This window comes from Grus americana, chromosome 2, assembly GCF_028858705.1.
Source record: "Grus americana isolate bGruAme1 chromosome 2, bGruAme1.mat, whole genome shotgun sequence".
Taxonomy (NCBI): Eukaryota; Metazoa; Chordata; class Aves; order Gruiformes; family Gruidae; genus Grus; species Grus americana.
This window is the reverse complement of record NC_072853.1, coordinates 143,441,512-143,465,631: the sequence shown is the minus strand read 5'-3', so window position 1 is coordinate 143,465,631 and position 24,120 is coordinate 143,441,512. Positions and strand designations below refer to the sequence as shown.

General features: G+C 40.8%; 1 protein-coding gene across 5 annotated transcripts in view; it reads left to right on the top strand.

The window, feature by feature from the left end:
- Positions 1-24,120, top strand: part of ANKIB1 (ankyrin repeat and IBR domain containing 1) — a 107,762-nt gene that overhangs the window by 27,116 nt on the left and 56,526 nt on the right. For all 5 annotated transcript variants that reach the window (XM_054814058.1, XM_054814056.1, XM_054814054.1 and 2 more), the window contains exon 2: positions 16,233-16,498. In XM_054814058.1, the coding sequence (XP_054670033.1) occupies positions 16,311-16,498 (188 nt within the window). In that variant the 5' untranslated portion in view covers positions 16,233-16,310. The remainder of the gene's footprint in view (positions 1-16,232; positions 16,499-24,120) is intronic.

Genomic DNA, 24,120 nt, shown 5'->3' with positions numbered 1-24,120 from the left:
AGCAGGAAAGATAATGGATTATATCAATTTCTGAGGTTGCAATCCAGGAAAACATTTTCTCTGTAGCACGCAGAAGGTAAATAAAACTTACGAATGCAACTCCTGCAGGTCTTCAACATAACTAATTCTGGTGTTACATCCACAGAATTCCCCTGGAGAAGATATCTGAGATTCTACCAGAAGTTCAGCACAACCTTGATCCTTTCTGATTACTTAAATCTTGATCTTGGCAAGGACAGGGATAGGATCCCTTACTGTCATCAAGGATCCTTCATCTCTCAGTACCCAAAAGCTTGCTCTCTTTCTTCTGTGAAAAATCATGGATTCTTTCATGAATTGGGGCAGTAGTTTTCATGCAAAAAATGTTGCTCTACATCTTTATCTTTTGCTGTATCAGGTAGCCATTTACCTAGGTCAAACATTTCTTTGATATAATAGTTTCAGATCATCAAATTTGGGTGAGATTGTATCTTGCCCCAGATACCTTTGAACAGCCTTCTTGTCTGCCTTCTCTGAGTTTTTAAAAGCACAACTGTAGGATGATGTCCTGATGTTGTTTAATCCAAACTCATGGAAGTTGCTGTTAAATTACTGCATTGGGGATGAAGAAAATTTTTAAGACTTTGAAGGAAGAATAATGTGATTATATAGGCTGCTTAGTGAAGTGTGGTATGATGTGGCTTGTGTGCTAAACCAGTGAAACGTAACCATTTCTATCTTTCTACAACAGTATTGCAATAGTTTAAAATGCAAACCTACTGCAAACTGGTTATCCTTAATCAGTACAAATGCCATTGGATTTGTTAGAGCACAGATGCTCTTTTACTGTTATGACACATTTCTGCATGAACAGAGAGTTTTTTGTTTTCAGGCCATCGTGGTTTAACCCCAGCCGGCAACTGAGCACCATGCAGCCGCTCGCTCACTGCCCCCATGGCGGATTGGGGGGAGAGAATCGGAAGAGTAGAAGTGAGAAAACTCGTGGGTTGAGATAAAGACAGTTTAATAGGTAAAGCAAAAGCCGCACACGCAAGCAAAGCAAAACAAGGAATTCATTCACCACTTCCCATCGGCAGGCAGGTGTTTGGCCATCTCCAGAAAAGCAGGGCTCCATCACATGTAATGGTTACTTGGGAAGACAAACACCATCACACCAAACGTCCCCCCTTTCCTTCACCTTCCCCCAGATTTATGTGCCAAGCATGACTTCATATGGTATGGAATATCCCTGTGGTCAGTTGGGGTCAGCTGTCCCAGCTGTGTCCCCTCCCAACTCCTTGTGCACCCCCAACCCACTCACTGGTGGGGTGGTGTGAGAAAAGGTCTTGGCTCTGTGTAAGCACTGCTCAGCAATAGCTAAAACATCCCTGTGTTATCAACACTTTTTTCAGCACCAATCCAAAACATAGCCCCACAGTAGCTACTATGAAGAAAATTAGCTCTATCCCAGCCAGAACCACCACATTCTCCACCCCTTATTCCATACCATTTACATCATGCTCAGGTCCCACACTATCCAATACATCCTCATTAACCCCCCCACCTTTCCCATCCTTTGATATAATACACAGATATAATTCCCTTAGTCTATGGACCACCACTATAAAATGTCTTTAAAATGTCCACAAATGTCCACAAAATGTCTATTGACTTTTGGGCTCCTCTGTTATGGTGGTCACTCAGGACAGGAGAGGTGGTGTGTTGTGTGGAGTTACTGGCACCAAAGCCAGCTCAGGTCGAGTCACTGCTACACTTGCAATGCTTCCTGTAAGGCTTGTCCTCCATTATTGGTTCAGGTGGTTCCTGCTACAGTAATTCTTATAACATGCAACTCAAATCCTAGGTTACAACAATTTAAAGGTATATCCATTGCAATCTCCACCCCTGGTCCTTTTGGGCCAGACCATCGGGTTTAACATTGCAGTGAACTCCTCCCCTTGCTCCTAGCCTGGCTAGCAACAAGGGATTCCTGCTACAATAATTCCCATAACATGCAACTCAAATCCCAAGTTACAGTAGTTTAAAGGTATTTCCATTACAGTCTCCGCCGCTGGTCCCTTTGGACCAGACCATCAGGTTTAACATTGCAATGAACTCCTCCCCTTGTCCCTGCTCTGGCTTGGACTTATCCACAGACTGCAGTCCCTTAGGGGCGTACCTGCCCCAAGTGGAGCCTTGTCTATGAGCCACAGTCTCTCCAGGGGTATACCTGCTGCAGCATAGTCTTATCCACAGTCCCAGTCACTTTGACTCAAGTGCAGACAGGAGAGTTGTTCAGCCTGGAGAGTTGGGATTGTTCAGCCTGGAGAAGAGAAAGCTCCGGGGAGATCTAATTGCAGCTTACCAGTACCTGAAGGGGCCTACAGGAAAGACGGTGAGGGACTGTTTATGAGGGAGTGTAGTGACAGGACAAGGGGTAATGGGTTTAAGCTGAAGGAGGGTCGATTTAGATTAGATGTTAGAAAGAAATTCTTTACTGTGAGAGTGGTGAGGCACTGGAACAGGTTGCCCAGAGAGGTTGTGGATGCCCCATCCCTGGAAGTGTTCAAGGCCAGGTTGGATGAGGCTTTGGGCAATGTGGTCTAGTGGAGGGTGTCCCTGCCCATGGCAGGAGGGTTGGAACTAGATGCTCTTTAAGGTCCCTTCCAACCCAAACCATTCTATGATTCTATGAGTTCCAGCCTGTCCGGGACAGCAGCACAGAAACGGCAGCGATGCCCTTGCCATCTGCCAGCCCAGGCGCATCACTGTTGCTGTTATCAATGTTCCCAGGCACAGCACAGTAAGATGATAAGCAGTGCAGCAAGCAGCAAAAGCAAAAGGCTGCTGCTAATGAGCACTAGACTGTAATTTACAGTGGGGCAAGCAAGCCCCATGGCAAGCACAGGAGCCTGCCAATTAATAGCTAACCAGCAGTAACAGATATAAATTTGATCTAGCACATTCCAGTCAAACCTGCCATTATCTCAAACCCTTCATGCCTCACGTTAGGCACCAAAAAGGACTGTTGTGGTTTAACCCCAGCCAGCAACTGAGCACCACGCAGCCGCTCGCTCACTACTTCTGTATTTTAGAATATGAAGAATAGGTTTTATATCAAAGTTTTACTGTTTAAGAAAGACCGTAACAGAAAAATGTAACAGAACTTTTAAAAGAACAATTAAAAAAATAAGTGGGTCCATGTTCACTAATATTCTTCGGGCATGTGAGCTAAAGTGTACGCCAGGCAGGAGTGAGCAGAAAACTCCCTGATTGATACTCCCAAACTTCTCAGCAATCTTAGCTGTGAAAAGAACATAGAAAAAGTTAAATTAAAAATTATTTTATTTCTGTCCTAGAACATCTGCTTTCTTTACTTATGGCTCAGATTTTTAATAGAAATACTAATTTTAAAGCACGTTGTAACATGCATTTTTCTTAAGCTTGGATGTCAGGAAGGGTAGTAATAATAATGTTTATGCTTCAGGGAGACTAGTTTGAACAACTTGTTTGCTAATTTGAAGTGAAAAGCTCACTTTTCTCTGTCACTGGTTTAGGGATGTATATTCTGGCAATGAAATTATGAAAAATAATGCACTGTAAGGAACTCAGTGTCTCTGAGTAAGCGACGGCACTTCAGGGTTCTGGACGTGAGAAATGTCATAACTTATGGAAAGAGGCAATTATATTCTGTTCGCACTTTTTATGGCTTTAAGTCATTTTCAAAGTCATAAAAACAACAATGTGCTTCAGAAAAATTGAGCATAGCTACGTGTAGGAGCATGTTCTGTTTGAGCTTGGATGAGTTAGAGAAAAATTTGAAGTGCGTGTAGTTACCTTGTACACTCACACAACAGATACAAATACACCAGTGATGTTCACCAGTAGGTGACACAGGTTTGACCTCTTGTGTTCAAAGCAGTGACTGAGAGTCATGCTCTGGCTGAATTATTTAAAATAAATAAAATCCTCGTGAAAATACTGAGTAAGGGGTGGTACAGCAGGGATTTCTGTCAGCTTGAGTTCCTTCCTTATTCTGTCTTTGTTTCTGAAGGAAGCTTAATTGTCCTGACTGGCGCGTTGCATTGACAAGTAGCATAGGTACATACTACTTGAGAAAGTTTCAACAAAAGAAAAATCATTGTAAGAGACTTACACACTCTCAGTCATTTCCTAGAAATAAAACATGCCAGAATAAGGAGTATTTGTTCAGGACAACCACAATTCACCTACTTGTGTAGGCCCTTTATTAATATGTCCTTTAGTTTAAATGAACACCTACTAGTGTTGCCTTATTTAGCTTACATGACAATGGCCCATGGATGATGAAGGTTTTTTAGCGTCCTTTATACTTTCTGTTTTCACGTTCTACCCACTGACTACTGCAAACTGTTTTCCCTTGTTTCTTGCTTTTTTCTTCCTCCTGGCAATCCAGCCAGGCTTGTTACTCCTGCTGCTCTTTTTCTGCTACCTTATCTTGTTACCAGCAGGAATAGTGAGAGCGTAGGAGAAATGGCATAACTGCTGTTACTGTCTTCTCTGTCTAGCTTCAGCATGACCTCTGGAAGTGATCACGAAGAAAGTTCCACTAACCGTCAAGCAATGTTAGTTATTTTATGATCCCAGTGTCTGTACAGTTCACTTCTGGTGGAAGCTTCAAGTAAATAGCTGAAGATCTTCTCAAATAAAGTCATAAAGATTTTATTATTTGGGTAAGCCAGAATACTTTCTTTAGACTGGTTCTTGAAAATCTTTGTAACTTTGTCTGCATACTCTGTTCTGTTTCATGCAATTTTGATGCCAAATAGGTCAGATTTTGCAAAATAAGGGACTCTGGTAACTTGCATTTCTCTTTACTCCATTCCTTACCTTACTCAGGAAAGATCTGTAATAGTATTCTACAAAGAACAGCAGTCATTCATGTTGTATTAGTGTCCACATCTATCACTAGGTGTGTTGATTCTGTTAATAGGAGAACTTATAGAAGAACTAATAGGAGAACTGCGTGACCAGCAGGTCGAGGGAGGTGATTTTCCCACTCCACTCTGCTCTGGTGAGACCCCACCTGGAGTACCGCGTCCAGCTCTGGGGTCCTCAGTACAAGAAGGACATCAAGCTGTTGGAGTGCAGAGGAGGGCCACAAAGATGATCAGAGGGCTGGAGCACCTCTCCTTTAAGGACAGGCTGAGAGAGTTGGGGTTGTTCTGCCTGGAGAGAAGGCTCCAGGGAGACCTTATTGCAGCCTTTCAGTACCTGAAGGGGCCTATAGGAAAGCTGGAGAGGGACTGTTTACAAGGGCATGGAGTGATAGGACAAAAGGTAATGGGTTTAAACTGAAAGAGGGTAGATTTAGATGATGCGTTAGGAAGAAATTCTTTACTGTTAGGGTGGTGAGGCACTGGAACAGGTTGCCCAGAGAGACTGTGGATGCCCCATCCCTGGAAGTGTTCAAGGCCAGGTTGGATGGGGCTTTGGGCAACCTGATGTACTGAAAGATGTCCCTGCCCATGGTAGGAGGGTTGGACATGATGATCTTTAAAGGTTCCTTCCAACTCAAACTATTCTGTGGTTCTATGATTCAAGCTCAGATTATTTTGGATTTTTTTAATACGTTTTATTGTCTCCCTGTTTTCTTAAGCTTCATATTTATCTTGAAGCCAAAAATCATTATCATGCAACAAGGTTGTGTTTCATTGTAATTACACTAGAGTCAAGAATAATCTTCAGAAATACAAACTGTGACATACTATAATTAAATTTTGTTATCCACAGCCTTTATGTAAATGATTAAACAGTTTGTACGCAGTGGGAAAAACAGCCCAATATTTCAGCAGAGGTGTTCTGGCATAAGTTAAAAATATTTCTTCAAGTTATGTGTTTGTGTAAATTAACGTTAGATTAGATCCAATATATCTTTTGCCATTTCCCTGCCAGAGTCAGAATTTTGCCAGTGGGTATATTAAATATTTTATCAGAAGTGCAGCAGTTGCAGTCCTGCTAATTTTCTGGCACACCTAAGGTGCAAGTGACAAACCTTGTCACTGCAGTTACCTGAATGGCTTGTTCTTAGCAATGATGACTGTTGAGACCCTAGGAACTTAGCACCATCGCAAGCAGGATGTGTACCTCTTGGACTAGAGTTAAATAGTTCCTAAAGTTGTCTCTCAGAAATGTCATAAAATGCTTGTAAAATGTTATGTAGAAAATATACTTTGCTGTAGGAATCCATCCCATTTTAGACACACAGTGATCTCCCAGATTCTGTGTTTAGACCTTAAATGAATGTGTTGCTTTGAAGGAGTGCTGACCAGTTAAATTACCTCTTTGTTAAAAGGAAATTGATTTGTTCATTCATCTGAAAAAAACAAGATCTCTTTGAAAGATCGGTGGGGTCACATTGTCTTTTAGCTTTACAGAGAACAAAAACAGCACGTAAGAATGCTTCCAGGAAACAATAAATGTATGTGAGTGTTTGTTTCTAGTCCGATACATTTGTGAACATTGTTCATCATTTTTCTCTGACAATTGAATGTGCTTTCCTCATCTCCCACTTGAATAGATTAGAAACGGATATTTCTTTAATGTAAATGGAGTATATTTTACAAAGTTTCATCCCATAGATATTTATGAAATAATTATAATGCACCAAGTAGAGATGTACTCTCTCACTCTTAAAAGCATAGCTTGCTTATGTGAAAATAGGGAACTCTGCATGCGTTACACATTCCTTGAAATGGTATGTAATATTCTTTTCAGTGGTTTCAGTTATTTGGATAATAATAGAGAAATTACAGTACGTGCTGCTTAGTTTATTCAGAACGTGGAACCAGCGGACTATCAGCTGTCTATAGATAGAGCACTGGTCCTCTCAGTAGAGTAGCTCTGAGTCAGTGGTAAGGTACTGTGATTGTTGCTTTTTCCTGTCGATTTAAAATATAGCATGATATTTTGGGAGACTCTGCACTGAAAAATCTAGACTTATTTGTTTGTTCACCTTTTTATCTTTATTAAAAATACATTGTTGTTTGTAAAACCAGTAGTTTTTGTGTTGAAATGCACTGACTTCAGATATTCATTATTTCTAAATGTAACTATGCTTTTAGGAAGTGGTGGAAAGATGCTTACTATGTACAGTCTGATTGCACTTGGCTGACCTTGTGTACTAGCTATCCTTACTTTTTAAGACCCACCATGTAGGCCTCTTGCATATTTACAAGATCCAGTGACGGTGTCACCCTACCAACTGATAGTCATTCCTGTGAAAAAGCTTCCTCAAACTGAGAGACTTCTGCTTCAGCAACAGGCTAAGGTTTCTAAATCTATAAGGGATTTTAAGATCTTACCATGGAGGAGTGTGCTCATGAGCAGCCCTGTGTTGCCATCCTCTTTATTTTTGCTTTCTGTGGATATGCCTTAGCAGCCAAAACATTTTGTTTTCAGTTGTATCAACTTAATGCCACTGAAAATGAGGTTAACATTTTGGCCAGCCAAAAGCTACCATTCTACCGGAGGCTCATTCCTGCATCACGACCTAGTAGCGCTCTCCAGACTTGTCTTTACCCTCAGTTTAACTAAGCAGATCAATCTGACAGTAACACACAAATGTCTTAAGACTTTTTGCTCCATACAGTGTCAGTCTATTTATCCCATCTGGCCATTACTCTGTAAACTGTTCCCTTGTAACTCTTGGTGGTGATTTCATCGTGTACTTTTGTCTATTGAAACTGATTTCGGAGGGGGGACACATTTGTCTTTAACTGAACTGAGCTGGGTTGTTGCTTATCTTACATTTAAACAAAGTGTGTTTGAGTCTTTTTTGCAAAGAGGGTCCCATCCCAGCCAGCACATTGGGCATGATGTGTGGGTGAGGGTAAGGAGAAACCAGTCAGAGAACCATTACACTACCTGAATGGGGCTCTCATGCTGCCATGAGAGACATTGCACTGATTAAGGACATTACCAGTCTCTGGTTCGTATTCTTTAGCTTATCACAGGTGCTAACTGTCCTGTGAGTCATCAGCTGCTGGTACTTCTTTATATAGGAGCTAGGTGATATTTGTTCACTTTGCTTGATGAAAAAGTGGTGCTATCAACATTGACCTGTGGGAGAGAAGTCACTTCTATAGACATTTATTGAACTAACAGTGTTTTATGCACTGTATCAAAAGTGCATTGAGTTACTTTGGTCAGTGGAACCGTCTATAGCGAGCTTTTTATACTAAAACAGTGTGCTTGAGAGTAAAATGCCAAAACTATCAAGCATGCCTGTCTTTAGCTTGACTTAATCTAATAAAATGTCAAACATTTATTTTTGTACTTCTTCTCCATCTGACCTAGACAGAGGAGGTCTTAGGGTGGTAGTGTCGGTATTACACTAGGTACAGGTATTTTATATTATTTAAGATTTGTTTAGTCTACTTAGCCTGAGGAGTGAAGAGCTAACCCTAAAAGAGTTCTGCTGTATTTTGTGACTGGAGCCTAAAAAGACTATTAGGAAGAATATCTTGTATCAGTAACTAAGCTACAGCAAATCAGATTATTAAGGCCTTGACAGGCAGTACCATTGGGAACCATTCCAAAGTGTTGTCTGGACTTCAGAGAACTTTGAGGGTTTTGTCATTATTTTGAAAATAATTGAAAATAAAGACATGATGCCCTGGAATGAATAAGAAATGATCTACAATTACAGGTGAGACTATTGGATATTCCAGTGCACAATTATAGAATGATAACTCTTGTGTTCTGTCTCACTGATTTGCTGCTCTCTAAGGGGAAAAAAAAAAAAGACAAAAAGGTGCACCAGAACAGATGTTCCTTTTAACTTGTGCTGCTGGATTTTTTTCCCCGACTATCTGCAGGGATGCTGTCTTCATCTAACTATCACAGTATACCTTTGATTTGGCTGCACAGTATCTTGTCTCTCCTGCCATGTGTATATGTACCTACTCCACAGTGCATTGACCACATTTCATTTAGATGATGAATGCAAGTACTGTAGACAACACCATCAAAATTAATGTAGCAATTACTTTAGCTATGTCTATGCAGCATTTTTTCCTTAAAGGGATAACTGCTTGTAGTCTCTGCTGCAACTGTCCCTCTTGCGTCCCTGTAAGTGTATCAATGCAAAGAAAACCAAAGCCGTGCTTAAAATCCTTTTTTCTCCACAAACTGGAGTTGTGAAAGAAGTGTGTCTGAAAGAAAATATTCCACCTGAATGAAGGTCTTTGTACCTGAGTCAGTAAGCCAAAGTCTCAAATTACTGAGTTGAGCAATAACTTTAAGCCTTCTACTTGTGGGTACATATGCCAGCATAAAAAGATTGTGCTGTAAATTGCTATACTCTCTCTATAAATCACAACATAAACATATAAATGAGGAAATAATTAATTCTCTCACTATGCTATGTTTGATTCAAGTCAACTCTCAACATTATTGCCACTTTTCAACCTTGGTATTTAAAATACAGAGAACGTTATATTGGTGATCATTCTACAAAGGGTGAGATGTTGGCATATCAATTATTTTTTTGGTCTGTACTTTTGACATGTAAAATGTAACACTGAACTTGATAATGTCAAGCTCCACTCACAGAGGTTTAAAGTGGCAGAGATGCTTTCACCGTTTCCTGTTAATGACTTCAGAACTTTTGGCACAAACCTTAGAATATTTCAGTGTGTAAAAAAAATATGAAACACTAAACCCAAACAAACCAAAACCAAGCAATTTGTCAATTCTCAAGCTTTGCTAGTGCATTTGTTACTTAAAACTTTGCAAAAATGTTCCTCCAGATGCAGGTATCCAGTGAGAACAGGTTTTGCCCGTTAATTAAAATTTGGCAAATCTTAAATCTTTACTGTAAACATGTAAAAATTAGCTTTAGCCTAACTTTTTCTGCTACATCTTAATTATAGACATCTCTGCCAGTCATACATAAAGTAGGTATGCACATTTGAATGATTCATTTTTAATTCTGTCCCTTTGGTAAAGGGAGCAATTTTTTGGCACTGTGGTCCTCTTCACCTCGCGGAGAGGGGAAGGGGCAAGGAAGGAAGAGGAACACTAACCAGGGCTTTGTCTGCTGTGTTTGAGAGAGGGCTTAGTGTCCTGAGAGTTCTTGAACATAACTGACTTGCTTCATTTGTGTTAGTCTGTCCCAATAGTGAGGATTAAAAATACTGACATCACGACGTGACATTTCTCCTAAGTATACCAGGTTACTGGGCTTTCTTCTAAACCACAAAGCTGTTTATGATTCCCTTCTGCTATAAATTATGATTTATAATGCAGGACAGACTCTGCAGTAAATATTTTAGAAACTCAGCTTTTAAAAATGAGCTGTTTGGCTGCAGTATCCAAAGCAAATAAAATAGTAACCTTTTGAGCTAACTGTGCTTGAAACAGAAGATGCTTTTAGAATGCAATACAGTACCTTATACTTTCAGCAAAAGCCAGGTGCTTTTGAAAAACAAGTAGTTTAGATTTTTTTTTCTTTATCCTTTTTAAGCAATTCATTATCACTTCTTTCCAAGGGTGTAGAAACCATGTAATCTACACTAATTAGTCAATAATATATTTTATTTTAATATTAAGATTTAATTGTGCGGGTCTGTGTAGTCTTACTTCTTTACACTTGGCTCACTTAGCTATGCCACAGTAATGTTCTTGTAGCTAGCATGAAAAACTACTTTTGTCAAATAAGAAGTACACTTTTATAAGCTGCAAATTGTGTTCAAACTTTTTAAGGTTAAACTGTGGAATTATACAGTTACAATGTTACATTGTAAAACAGTGGTTGCAAAGGATTATATCCATTGCTGATCTTTGCTCATTATATAAATAGATTTTTTGCTGCAAGAAATATATAGTATTTTCTTCTCATAGTTAAACCTGAGTAATTTTTTTACTGATTTTGATAGATTTCCTAAGCACTATGTAGTACAGTATGTCTCTTCCTTTTCTTCATCCCCCAAGATATAGAATGGCTGCTGTATGATCAATCACATGCCTGTGCTACATTCAGTGAGAAGTTCTGCTTCAGTCTTAGAGCAATTCAAATATAAATTGAGAGGCACGTCATCTCATGAAAGACTTGTATGTTCAATACGTGGTTCCTAAATGAGTGTTAGAAGTAGGCTGTTTCAAAAATACTTACCTGATCCCACTTGTACAATATTTTATCATTCATTATAAATTTCTAACAAGCACCGTGGCAGTATTTCAAAGGAGGAACTTCTAAAATCCTATTAAGCCATTACAATTGTCCTTCTTCAAACTCACTTCTATAATGATGCCCATGGAAAAATCAATAGTAGTTGGGCAGCTGGTGAAACTGCTCTCAAAATCTCATTGTTACCTTGCTCAACCCATGTCTTTCTGTATCCACTCTTTTTTCATCTTGTACTCAGCCTTCAAGCTCCTATGAACGTGGCTGTCTCTTTGTTAAATATTTATAGAGCTATGATATCAAAGTGCTGCTTTTAGCAGTGTTGCTAATAAGCCCATAGAAGTTTTACTGTTCATTACCAAAGTAGGGAAGTGTGATGCCCCTTAGACTTTAAGGCAGGTTGTGTAACCAGTATTTTGGTTTTATGTTTAAGCTGGAACTTTTATTTGGGAATGGTGAAGTAGTAAATACAGTTTCTAATTTTGAATGAGATGGTTGATGTTTGGAATTCTGAAATAATATGGGATATAATTAACAAACATTGCATTTAGTTTTTCCTGTATTCTTTGGTGTAAAAAGTTATGATATTTGTGGTTATGATAAATGTTATGAGGTTACAGTAAAGGCTATGCTACAGCCCTTTTATTATCACAGAACTTGAAAATTTAGTGAATATGTCTGCCTACCAAATAAATATCTTGTCTTTGTCCTGTAAAATTATTCAAGTCTCATTTTATTAAGATAAAATACTTGAAAATTGTCAGTTTTATGTTGTCATTTTTGTTCCACTGTGATGTTTTTGTGATACAACACATTAAAAAAAAGCCTAAGGATTTCAAATGCTGTGTTTATACAAACAGCAAAGCAAAACCAGTGCCATTGATACTACACACTAGCCATGCTAGCCTGAGAGGTGCTGAAACTGCGTTAGCAACCCCTGTGTTCAGTCCACAGGAGCTCTCCAGGTCCCTGAGGCTGTAGACTGGTTGGGCCTTCCAGGCCCCTTCCCTGCCACCTGTTTCCTCCCCTTTCAGGAGGGAATGTATGCATTACATGCCCTTCATCTTCAAAAACATGAAACGAGGGGTTGAAAGAGCAAACCATGTTTCCTTTCTGTGAATCACTGCCTGGTTCCAGCATTGTCCTTTTTAGCTTACTGTCCCCTGAGAGCACGTAACAGGTTGGAAGCTCTTAATGGAAAAAGCTAACACAAAAAGAAGGCAGACTGGGCCCCTTTCAGCCATTTTCAGATCTAGAAGTTTGTTGCATCAGCTCATGTTTTGTCCTTTTTCTCCTTCAGTTGAAGTGGAGGCTTCTTTGGTGGTGGATGTAGTTGGCCTGTTAGCTGAAAGGTGAACTGAAGACTGCAAATGGGCAGATCTTGAATATTTTACAGCAGGGCACTCATGAGCTGCGACAGCTTGAGAGAGGCAGCAGCTGTCACATCTTGGTTTCTTCTGGGCTTCCAAACACACTGGGAGCCAACTGTTACTGCCAGAGTACAGAGGCAGCTTCTCCCCTGTCTGTCTTTATTTCTGCTGGCATGTTTAATGGCTAATTCAGAAAAGAAAACTACAGTGTGGCCCACCAAATTTCCCAAGCATAAAAGGCTGATGCCTGTTGTTGTGTTAAAGATGAAGGACCTACTGTATGAAGGTGAAAGACATTGGTACAGTTTATCGTATCTTGTATTTTAAGTAGGGAATTGTTCTTAGTTTTGACCCTGTCACTGCTCTCCTTGCATTCTTCCGGAGGTTGATTTCTTGCTATCACATCAAATATAAGCTGTTTGCCTTCACCTGACGGGCTTTTATGGACTATCCCCATTCTATCATCTTTCATTTTATTTTGATAATGTGATGATTATAGTTACATTAGACATTTGCTAGATTTTCAATACCTATGCTGATTGTTGGGTTTGCAGGGAGTTTCACTTGTGTCTGCCACATCACTGCTCTGTTTCATAATCCTTCAAATTCTCTCTTTCCTTTGACTGAGAATCTTTTCATTTGGAGAGTGATCCTGTTATGCAGACAAGTATTTTACTGTTTTATTTTGTTCACCTTTCTATATCACATCTGTATCATATATAACCCTTTATTGTACACATAGGCTGTAAGTGTTTTTTATGGAGGCAGATGTCACTGTTTTGTTCAGTGATTTAAGCAGTGCATGCTGCATATTCCTGAAATTCCCAGGTGTTATAAGAATGTACATAATAGTTCAAGCAATGTACCTACGTCTTTTATATTATTAGTTGTTGAAGACTGTGCTACCAATGTATCTATATTCTGTCAAAAATAAATGAAGTTTGTTCAGTGTGCAATAGAACTAATGAAATTTACAATTTCTGCTTTTTCTGCACTGCAATAACTTGAGAGTTTTAGTTGTGTAGGGCCACTTTACACAGACCCTCAGTTCTCCCATGTATTCCCAGACCCCTGCCTAAATCCATTCAGATCTCCTCTTCAACATCTCAACAGTACCACCCTGCCCCAGCTTCCTCTCAGACTGCCTGAGGGCACCATCTTATCTCCTTATCCTCTCTATACCGTCTCTTATCCCTACCCAGGTTTGTTCAATGTTCCAGTTTGGGGCAAGAAGCAGCATGTTCTGCAGCTGCTGCAAGCTATCCATGTGCTAATTTTCAGAAATATGTGCATGCCATTCGGTGTTGTTACCTTCTAATTTCAAATGATGGAAGAAGGTTTTGTGCTTTTCCACTCATTATGGGCACTAGTAGGATCTTCATGATTGATTTTCATGAAGATTCTAGGAACATGATATCTTTCAGGCACTTGTTTGTCTCTAATTTAGTTTATAGTCTTGACAGCTATTGGTGGTGGATAGAGATTGACAGAGAATACAATACCATAAACTACTCTTGTTAACAAACTTTACTGAAAGTCACTCTTTCAAGTTATTTTTGAGATCATAGCTGTTGATGGTAATATGAACTGCTGGTTGATTGAAAAGAGTGTAGAGTTTTTCTTGGTTTTGTACAGTCTTTCATTAAAGCCTGAAGCTATCCAATATTTAGAGTAATGCAGCTGTTTCTGCATCTGAAAACACATTAATCTATAGCACTGAGAGCTGTGACATGCTAATGTGAACATGCAGTGGATTTCTTGAAGCAAATCAATATTGTATCTGCATATTTATATTTTAAAATATAGGGATGACAGAAAGATACAAAATGCTGTAGAATCCATAGCATGATTGAAGAATCTGGGCTTTGGTTTGTGCATGTAACTAAACATATAAAAGGTGTGCATCTGCTTTTAGGTGAATGCCTACTATATTATTATTATGAGAAACTTTCGTCTGTTTAACGCAGTTGCTTGTTAGATAACTGGTCACAGAGAAGAACATGGGCAACGTGTTTAGCTGTTTAGTGTGTTGAGTCAGCTGATTTGACAATGTCATTGTTATCTCATACAATGACATCAAAAGGTGGGACACAACAACTCCAAAACAAAGGTTGCCTTACCAAGGTTTTGAAGGAAAAGGGGACGAAAATGGAGGCCACCAAAGCCACCACTCTCCTTCTCGAACTGCCCTGACAGCACTGGTGAGATTATGATGAAAATGGTCTTTTTTTCTCCCCTTCATGAAATGACCTTTCAGAGGAACTGCAGAGAGGAGACAGTGCAGGACTCCAGCTGGTAGGATCTTGTGCAGAATGGGATTTGAGCAAAGCTATAGCAAGACTGGGATGCAACATGACACATAAATTCATAACAGAAGCTGAAAGTAGCTTGTGAGAGGACTACTCTGGGGGAACAAAAATATCTCATTGCAGCTCTTCCCAAGGTTTCCCCAAATCCTTTTCACATGAATTGCATCCACATCCTGATTCCCTTAGATTTTTTGCAGCTCTAGACCCCTTGGATTCCTCTGTTTCTTCTGTCTACTGGGCACCAATAACTGTGCTGGAAAGCTGGAAAGCCAGTGTAGAAATAGAAGTTTTCAGATAGTCCCAACAAGTTGAATATAAGGTACTGAGCACAAAGCAGCTCCTGCCCTGCCTGATTATATGTACCCAACATAATCAATCTCAATTTCCTAACCTGCTGTGTCTGGCATATTTGGATCCCAGTGTGTGCTTTGTGGGGTGAAAGGTCTGGCATGGAGCGGTCTGGATGGGATGACTCATGCACAAAAGAGACCTCCTAGAAGGTTCACTGTGCTCCCAGCTGCAGCCTGGTGCTGAGTCCCCTGTCTGTCCCTCTGACATAAACCAACATGTGCTCTCTCCAACTGCATGACCTGATAAGCTTCTCTTGTCCCATCTCACTAGTGGAGATGCTCTGTCTGCCCTGTTTCTATGCAACTCAGTCTGCTCGTGCATCAGATAAAGGTGAGAGGCTGGGGAGCACAGCACTTGGCAAGTCCTTTGAGGTGCAGTTGGTTTGTGCCAGTGTAATGCCTGGCATCATATGGACCCGCTCATTATTGATCTCTCAGTGTCTTTTAAAAAATGGGGTTAGGTGTTTTAAAGAGTCTGCTTAGCAAAACTGTTAAGATGGGGCTATGGTAACTCCTGTGTTCTTGTGCATTCGGCTTGCTGGCACAGAAGGTGCTGTTTACACCCACGTACACAAGCACAGGTGCTTCGAGCACAGTTTTACATGATCTTCTGTAAGTAACAGTTAAACTGATGTCTGTTTTCTTGCATGTTTTTGAAGAATTTTACCTCTTTGTTCAAGATTTTTGCTTTAGTTCTACTGTGTTTTGAAATAAATTCTAATTTCTAATTCACTTCTCATTCATGGAAGTTCAGTGTTCATCCCTGTCTTCTAATACAGGTGGATATAGGCCATTTTTTTCTTTTCTGTATGTTCAGAGAGTATGGATAGTGAAAATATTTGCCCAGGGGAATGGCACAATTTATCAGGGAAATAATCTATGAAGAATTGGGAATTTGTGTGTATTTACCTAGAAGAACTTCAGCAATTCATCAGTAGAGGTAACAGGCCCTACGTACTTCTTCACATGCCTCCTTATTACAGTGATGTAGCTGTGGCTGAATTCTTGTAGAAAAGAGTGTTTTAGAGAATAACTGAAATATTATTTGTCTTTTTAGGCTGTGAAGCATGTTACAGAACCATACAAGTGGATGAAGGGGAAAGGAAAAAGTGCCATCGATAGCTAGGATAGCAACATGGGAAATACAACCACCAAATTCCGCAAAGCTCTTATAAATGGAGATGAAAACTTGGCCTGCCAAATCTATGAAAGCAACCCTCAACTAAAAGAAACTCTTGACCCAAATACTTCTTATGGAGAAACGTACCAGCACAATACTCCGCTCCATTATGCTGCTAGGCATGGAATGAACCGTATACTGGGGTGAGTTATGATTTCAGGTTTTCCTTGAGTGTGAATAACTGACCTAAGAAATGCAAGAGTGTCAGCTAGGTTATAAGTAAATACGTTATGTGTGTGCATGTGTATGTGTGTGTTGCAGACGCATTCAAGTAGTAATAGAAAACATGCAAATTAGTCTATAATCACAGACTGGTGTAAACAGTTTTTATTTTTAGTATCTTTGTTCCTTCCTTGTAACATTAGTCTTGGACAGTTTTAGCTTGCTTCCTTAAGACTCCTATTACTACAGTTCTTTGAAAATAGTGACTGTTCCACCATTCTTGATGCGTTTGCCTGTCTTAAAATGATCTGTTTGTAAAGCCGTACCTAATGGATAGCATACTGATTGTATCTACTTCCAGATGGCACAATATATGTTTATTCTTGTGTTATTCAGGCAGCTTTTATTTTTCATTGTGGATAGTAACAGTGAACATTAATATCTTGGTAATTAGTAAGTTTATTATTGCCGCAGTCAATGTGTATGGCAATCCCTAATGTTAGCTACTTCCATTCTTCTGTATTTTTGCCAGTGCTCTAAATACAATTAAAGATTAACATCTTATCCATGTCCAGACATAGCAGGTATAAGCTGTTCTGGTCTAGTATTTCATGAAGCTAGTACTGAGTAGACATTGCTGAACCTTTTCTTCAGTAGGTAGTAAGTTAAAAAGAATTTCATAAATATCCTCTTCCTTATATTAGGAAACAAAATGGAAATATATACTGAACTGTATTATTGTTAATATTCTTCTCATCCCTGTGTTTACTGATGGGCCTATGGTATTCATAAGGTTTGTTTTGTCCCTCATATGCTGTAACTTTACTAGCTATCTGGTGGCCCACCATAATTTTTCCTCAGTGTTTTAGATTAACCTAACAGTTTTTTATACTTTAGAACTTCTCATTTATCTTGATTTTTGCTAAATATTTTCTCTTCTCCCTCATGTATTCTATATTTCTATTTTTAATTGATTTTTTCATTTCATCACTGAATCTGTTTGTTTGTTTCTGAACATCCCCAAACTTTCCCTCATTCATGATTCTTGAACTACAGGAAAAAATTAACTAAATTTAAAATAGCATGCAGTATTTATTTACATTCTCTCTGTAATTTTTTCTTCTCTGAGATTTTCAGGTTATTTCTGTCAAGAAAATATCTCTTAACAAAATATAACCTCATTGAAACAACAAGGACACATTAAATTGTTCGCACATATGGAAAGAAATGGAGTCATAATTGCTGACTTCTGAGTGGTCCATTAGTTAATTCATATTGCACCATTATGATGAGATCTTGAATAATTGCTTTGTGTTTAAAAAAAAGATAATTTTGAAATGACATGTTAATACTGGCTACATGGGACCTTTAGCATCTAAGTCTCACAGGACAACTCAGTTTTATTTTGCACACATTGCAAACAAATGATCGAAAGAATCATTCTTTTTTGTAGTTTGAGTCCAAGATTTGCAGCATATTTTTTGGCAATAAACATAGTGAAGGTGCTATTATTTTCTAGAGTCTGCCTCTGAAAACCTGTATTGCTAGAATTGTCACTGTTGCTAGGAGTAATCTGCTGAGGTTTTTTTACTATTTACTTTTCTGCTGTCTTTCTAAGGGCTTTGTTCAGAACTCCTCTCTAAGACATGCTGCACAAAAATGTAGCCCTTTTATCTAATCAAAGTAGTAAGAGTGAATAAATATCAGACTTACAGTGTGCCTGTTTGCAAAAATTGATAGTAGAAACGGCACAAGTAATTTCCAGTTAAGCCTCTTCCTTTTGATACAGAAAGTCCTGGATGTAACAGAGATTAAATAAATTGAATATTAAAATGAATACTTTGATTTACTGATGAAGTACAGTACCTAAAAATAAATGAATTGTGATCTGTTTGTATTTTGAGAGATTTACAATTATGAGATATCCATAATAGTATAATATTTTATATTTATGTCTCATTAACCATTTTAAATATTTGGGAATCTGTAGCTACACTAACTTGTTAACTAGATGTTACTTATATGTATACCATATCATTCAATTTTTCTTTATAGGCTAATATTTGTAGTATTGTAGGTGGATATGAACTGACATGTGATTTACGATTCACTGTGTGAAATTTTCTGAAAATAGATTAGTGCGGTGCAGTTGTCAGTACACCTTTTGCATAACAGAAGATATTGAGAGAGATATTCTGGGATGTTCAGAAATAACCTATCTGGCAATGCTGTTATCAAATACCGAGGCAAAGGGACAAACTCCCTGGTACCAGATGTATGGCTGGTGGTGACTGTCCAAAGACACGGTGAGAGCAGGGGCACTGAGTTTGCAATGAAAGGGAGTTGGGGATGTCCTGGTATGGCAATCTCAGAAGTGAAGAAACAATAAACTGGAGAAGAGGTAAAAGGGTCATGAAGCAAAACTCCTGACCTAGACAAACTTTGTATAATCCAGCATGAAGTCTAGTGGCAGAAACTTAAGCCAACAAAACTTTCTCAATGATTTTGAACTGCACAGTTGTTTTACAGCAGGTGTCATCCGGCTGCGGTGCCTTTTCATCCAGCTTTACAGCCCAGAAACTGGATTTGATATATAATTGAGCTGTAAAAAGTTGAAAATTTGCTGTTAATTTCTTTTCACAAGATTGAGCAAGAGCATGTTAAAATACTAGGATTGTTTCTATGATAATTTTTCATGAGTATCATAGGAAGCTGAAGCTTTGATATATTAGAAATGTTGAAATAAAATGGATGGACCACGCGGTGGATAAGGAATTGGCTGGATGATCGCACTCAAAGAGTTGTGGTCAACGGCTCAACGTCCAAGTGGAGAACGGTGACAAGTGGTGTTCCTCAGGGGTTGGTACTGGGACCAGCACTGTTCAACATTTTTGTCGGCGACATGGACAGTGGGATCGAGTGCACCCTCAGCAAGTTTGTCGATGACACCAAGCTGTGTGGTGTGGTTGACACGCTGGAGGGAAGGGATGCCATCCAGAGGGACCTTGACAGGCTGGAGAGGTGGGCCTGTGCGAACCACATGAAGTTCAACAAGGCCAAGTGCAAGGTCCTGCACGTGGGTCGGCGCAATCCCAAGCACAACTATCGGATGGGTGAGGAATGGATTGAAAGCAGCCCCGAGGAGAACGACTTGGGGGTATTGATGGATGAGAAGCTCCACATGAGCCGGCAGTGTGCGCTTGCAGCCCAGAAAGCCAACCGTGTCTTGGGCTGCATCAAAAGAGGTGTGACCAGCAGGTCGAGGGAGGTGATCCTGCCCCTCTACTCCGCTCTTGTGAGAGCCCACCTGGAGTACTGCATCCAGCTCTGGGGGCCCCAGTACAAGAAAGACATGGAGCTGTTGGAGAGAGTCCAGAGGAGGGCCACGAAGGTGATCAGAGGGCTGGAGCACCTCTCCTGTGAGGACAGGCTGAGAGAGTTGGGGCTGTTCAGCCTGGAGAAAAGAAGGCTCCGGGGAGATCTAATTGTGGCTTACCAGTACCTGAAGGGAGCCTACAGGAAAGCTGGTGAGGGAGTGTTTATGAGGGAGTGTAGTGACAGGACAAGGGGTAATGGGTTCAAGCTGAAGGAGGGTCGATGTTAGGAAGAAATTCTTCACTGTGAGGGTGGTGAGGTACTGGAACAGGTTGCCCAAAGAGGTTGTGGATGCCCCCTCCCTGGAAGTGTTCAAGGCCAGGTTGGATGAGGCTTTGGGCAATGTGGTCTAGTGGAGGGTGTCCGTGCCTGTAGCAGTGGGGTTGGAACTAGATGATCTTTAAGGTCCCTTCCAACCCTAGCCATTCTATGATTCTGTGATTCTAAAAAAAGGAAAATAGTTAGACATTCAGTTAATATGTAACTTTTGTTTGGTCTGCAGCCCTAAATAATGTTTACCTGACAGATCAGTTTGTTTTAACAGAGCATTTAATCTTTAAAAACCAAAAATTGCTGGTCACAGCTAATTAGCACAAACAAGAATTTTCAAAGCACTGCTAGAAGTTGCCAGAAGTTATTATGTAGTGCTCAGCAGTTCCCCATAACTGACAGCTATCTCATTTTTTCTGTCCGGTTAGTAGGGTTATATAGTTAGAGTTTGGGTGAGGTTGTGTGATGGAGGGCTCATCCCCAGGAGCACAGGGGAGTCCAGAGGCAGAGCGGCAAGAGATCCCAGAAGGCTCGTCAGAGGTAGGAGCCCCCTGCTGCAGGGCTGTCGCAGGAGAGCCATCCACCCCATGTTCCAGATGTGACACACGTCAGGAGGAGCCTACAGAAGAGGATAGTACCGGGTTTATGTGGCAAGGTTTTGGTAGCAGGGTGCTGCAGGGGTGGCTTCTGTGAGCAGAGATCGGGAGCTGCCCAATGCCGGATGCAACCAGCTCCAGCCAGTTCCAAAACAGCCGTACCACTGGCCAAAGCTGAGCCTGTCAGTGATGCTGGTGCAACCTCTGTGATATAAAATATTTAGGAAGGGGTAAAAAACACTGTGCAGGAACTGTGAGAGAGGAGTGAAAAAAATGGGAGAGACACAGCCCTGCAGACACCAAGGCCAGAGAGGAAGGGGGAGGAGGTGCTCCAGGCACTGGAGCAGAGCTTCCCCTGTGCCCGTGGAGAAGAACATGGTGATGCAAGCCATCTCCCTGCAGCCCATGGAGGTCCACAGTGGAGCAGATATCCACCTGTAGCCCATGGAGGCTGATGGTGGAGCAGATATCCACCTGCAGCCCTTGGAGGAGCCCACACCACAGCAGGTGGCTGTGCCCTGAAGGAGGCTGCAGCTCATGGAGAGCCCACACCAAGCAGGCTCCTGGCAGGAGCTGCAGCCTGTGGAGAGGACCCCACAGAGAAGTAGGATTTCTGGCAGGACCTGTGACCCTGTGGGGGACCCACCCTGAAGCAGTCCATTCCTGAAGTGGACCCATGCTGGAGCAGCTCTTGAAGAACTGCAACCCATGGGAAAAACCCAGATTGGAGCAGTTCTGGAAGGACTGTATGCTATGGGTGGGACCCCATGCTGGAGCAGGGGAACAGCGGCAGGAGCAGCAGAGATGAAGGATGAACAAAGCACAACCCCCATTCCCCATCTTTTTGCGCTGCTCGGTGGGGAAGAATGTAGAGTCAGGAGTGCAGTGGGCAGATGGTGGAATGAGGGAAAAGTGTTTTCAGTTTTGTTTTTCTCACTATCCTACTCTGTTATTAATTGGCAATAAATTAAATTAGTTTCCCCAAGCTGAGTCTGTTTTGCCCATGACAGTAATTGCTGAGCCATCTCCTTTTCCTTATCTCAACTCACAAGCTTTTTTGTTGTATTTTCTCCCTCTGTCCTGTTGAGGAGTGGGAGTGAGAGAGTGGCTGGGTGGGCACCTGGCAGCCAGCCAAGGTCAACCCACCACAGACATCAAGGTGTTTTGGGGAGGAACACGCCTGGGACAATAGAGCAGGGGCTAAAAGGGACCAGTCATGTGGAAATGGGTGGCTTGTCAGACCATGATGTTTGTCTGACAATGCCTGATCACTGCAGTCTGGCTATCTTGTCATTAAACTCTATTGCTAATTACTTTCCTGGATAATGGGACTCTGCTGTTGTGCATGTTTGTGTATGGAGGTCTAAGTATCAGCGACTGAAGTGGGCACCTCATAACAGAGGGGTCCCTGAGCCTGGGGTACCAACAGCTGGAGAGACCAGAGTGCATGCATGTGTCAGTACATATATCAATGTGTAATGGCTAGTGAATATGAAGCTGGACTAGCCAGTGAGAAGGGTAAGTGGCCTGGGAGCCATGTTTCAAAGCAGTCCTAAGTCCACAGGTCACCCAGGCAACTGGAGGTGAGAGGATCCAGGGACCAGGTACTGGTGGTGTCTAAGACCAGTTACTGGGGGTCTATGAGGTAACTGGAAGGTCCAGGTCATCCAGTGCCAGTTACGGGATAAACAGCATCCAAGGCCTGTTACTGAAGGGATCAACGTTGTCTATATATATTTTTTTTCCCGCCGGTGAACCTTCATCCTGCTTGCTTAGAGAGGGGAACAGAATGAGGCCACCAGTGTTGTTTGCTGTCATGTGAATGCTGAGTGTTGCTGTCCACGTACATCTGTGTGGGCCAACATGTATATATGTATGTTTGCATGTGTATCTCTTGGGAACCCAGCCCGGCCTCTCTACTGGCTGGACTGGGGACACGGAGCTGCAGCAGCCTTGCCTGCCTTGGGCTACTGTCTTCATCAACCCCTACCAGTCTGGGGCCTTTTACTAAAAATAGAAAGGTACAAAGAGAAAATATATGCCTTGAAGTCTCTCCAAAAAACACGAGAAGGTTACTTTCCATTTTGGAAGCAAAGAACTAAATAAATATTTCAACTTTTCTTTATTGGACTATATTGTAAATACCACAGGAACAATTTCAGTGTGATTTACTCAGTGATTTTCTGCTATGGTCTCTAGACATCCGCTGGAGGTGCTTAGATTCAGCACTGACGCTGAGAGAAGTTTGCCTTGGTTGTTAACAGCTCTAGTTCAGAAATGTCTGTGTTACAAAACTGCATTGATCTCACTATTCAGACTGTGTTCACAACTAGCTAATTAATAGGTAGTCTCTAGTGGATGATAGGTAAGACTTCTGAAAGTAAGACAAAAAAATTACATTGCACGCAGAAACATCAAAAACTAATAAAAGATATGTAGCACTCAGATGGATTTTGAGAGCTTTGTACAACATAAAAATTGGTCTTATTCCACTATAAACATTTATCACAATTCTTTATGAATGACGGTCTTGATAGAAGATTCCTATTCAAAAGAATAGTTTAAATTTCATTCACTAAATGGGTGTAAAAATATTACAGAGAGCACACAGGAAATTTGTTTTCTTTAGAAAATGCAGTCCTCAGATGATCAAGCACCTCCAATGCCCTCAAGCGTTTTTCACCTAATCCTGAGGTACTTTTGAGACCATCTGACTGCTCAGTTTGGAAGAACTGCTATCAATTTGGAAGGTTTTTCACCAGGGTCTGGCTGTTAGTGAACCATTCCTGAAATACAACAAGAGAATAGGCTTTTCCAGAGGGTGCCTGAGATGGAGTGGCTGGAAATCACAAGGACACTACTTGTGGTTGAAAGAAAAAAAAAAAAAATCTTAGATAACCTATTATTTTGCAATATATGTTGTGGCATGACTTTCAGTGTTGTAGCTTTGCTGGGAAGCTTTTTGGATCAATGACAGATTTTCCTCATTGTGTGCTTCATACTGCTGCATCTGAGCGCTTTTCAGTATTGAAGCCAAAAGTGGATTGTTTGTAGCAGTTGCTGCTAGTCCTGGGCTGAAGAGGGGGAAGAAGGAGGAGGTGATAGAAACATGGGGCTGCGGGGAGACAGGACAAGTTTGTGAAGCCAATTTTTTTTATAAAATAGGAAAAACAAAGGTTTCCAGTTACAGAAGATTCTGGAAATTGAGGTGAATGCTGAAACCGAAAAAAACCAAACCAAAACACTTTCTGTAACATTCTTGATGCCTGTCTATCAGTAATAATAGTAAAGGAACTCTGGCATTGAAGGCATCGGTAAGCTAGCCAGAGGGAAACATCGGTAGATGTGCCCAGGATCTGGCT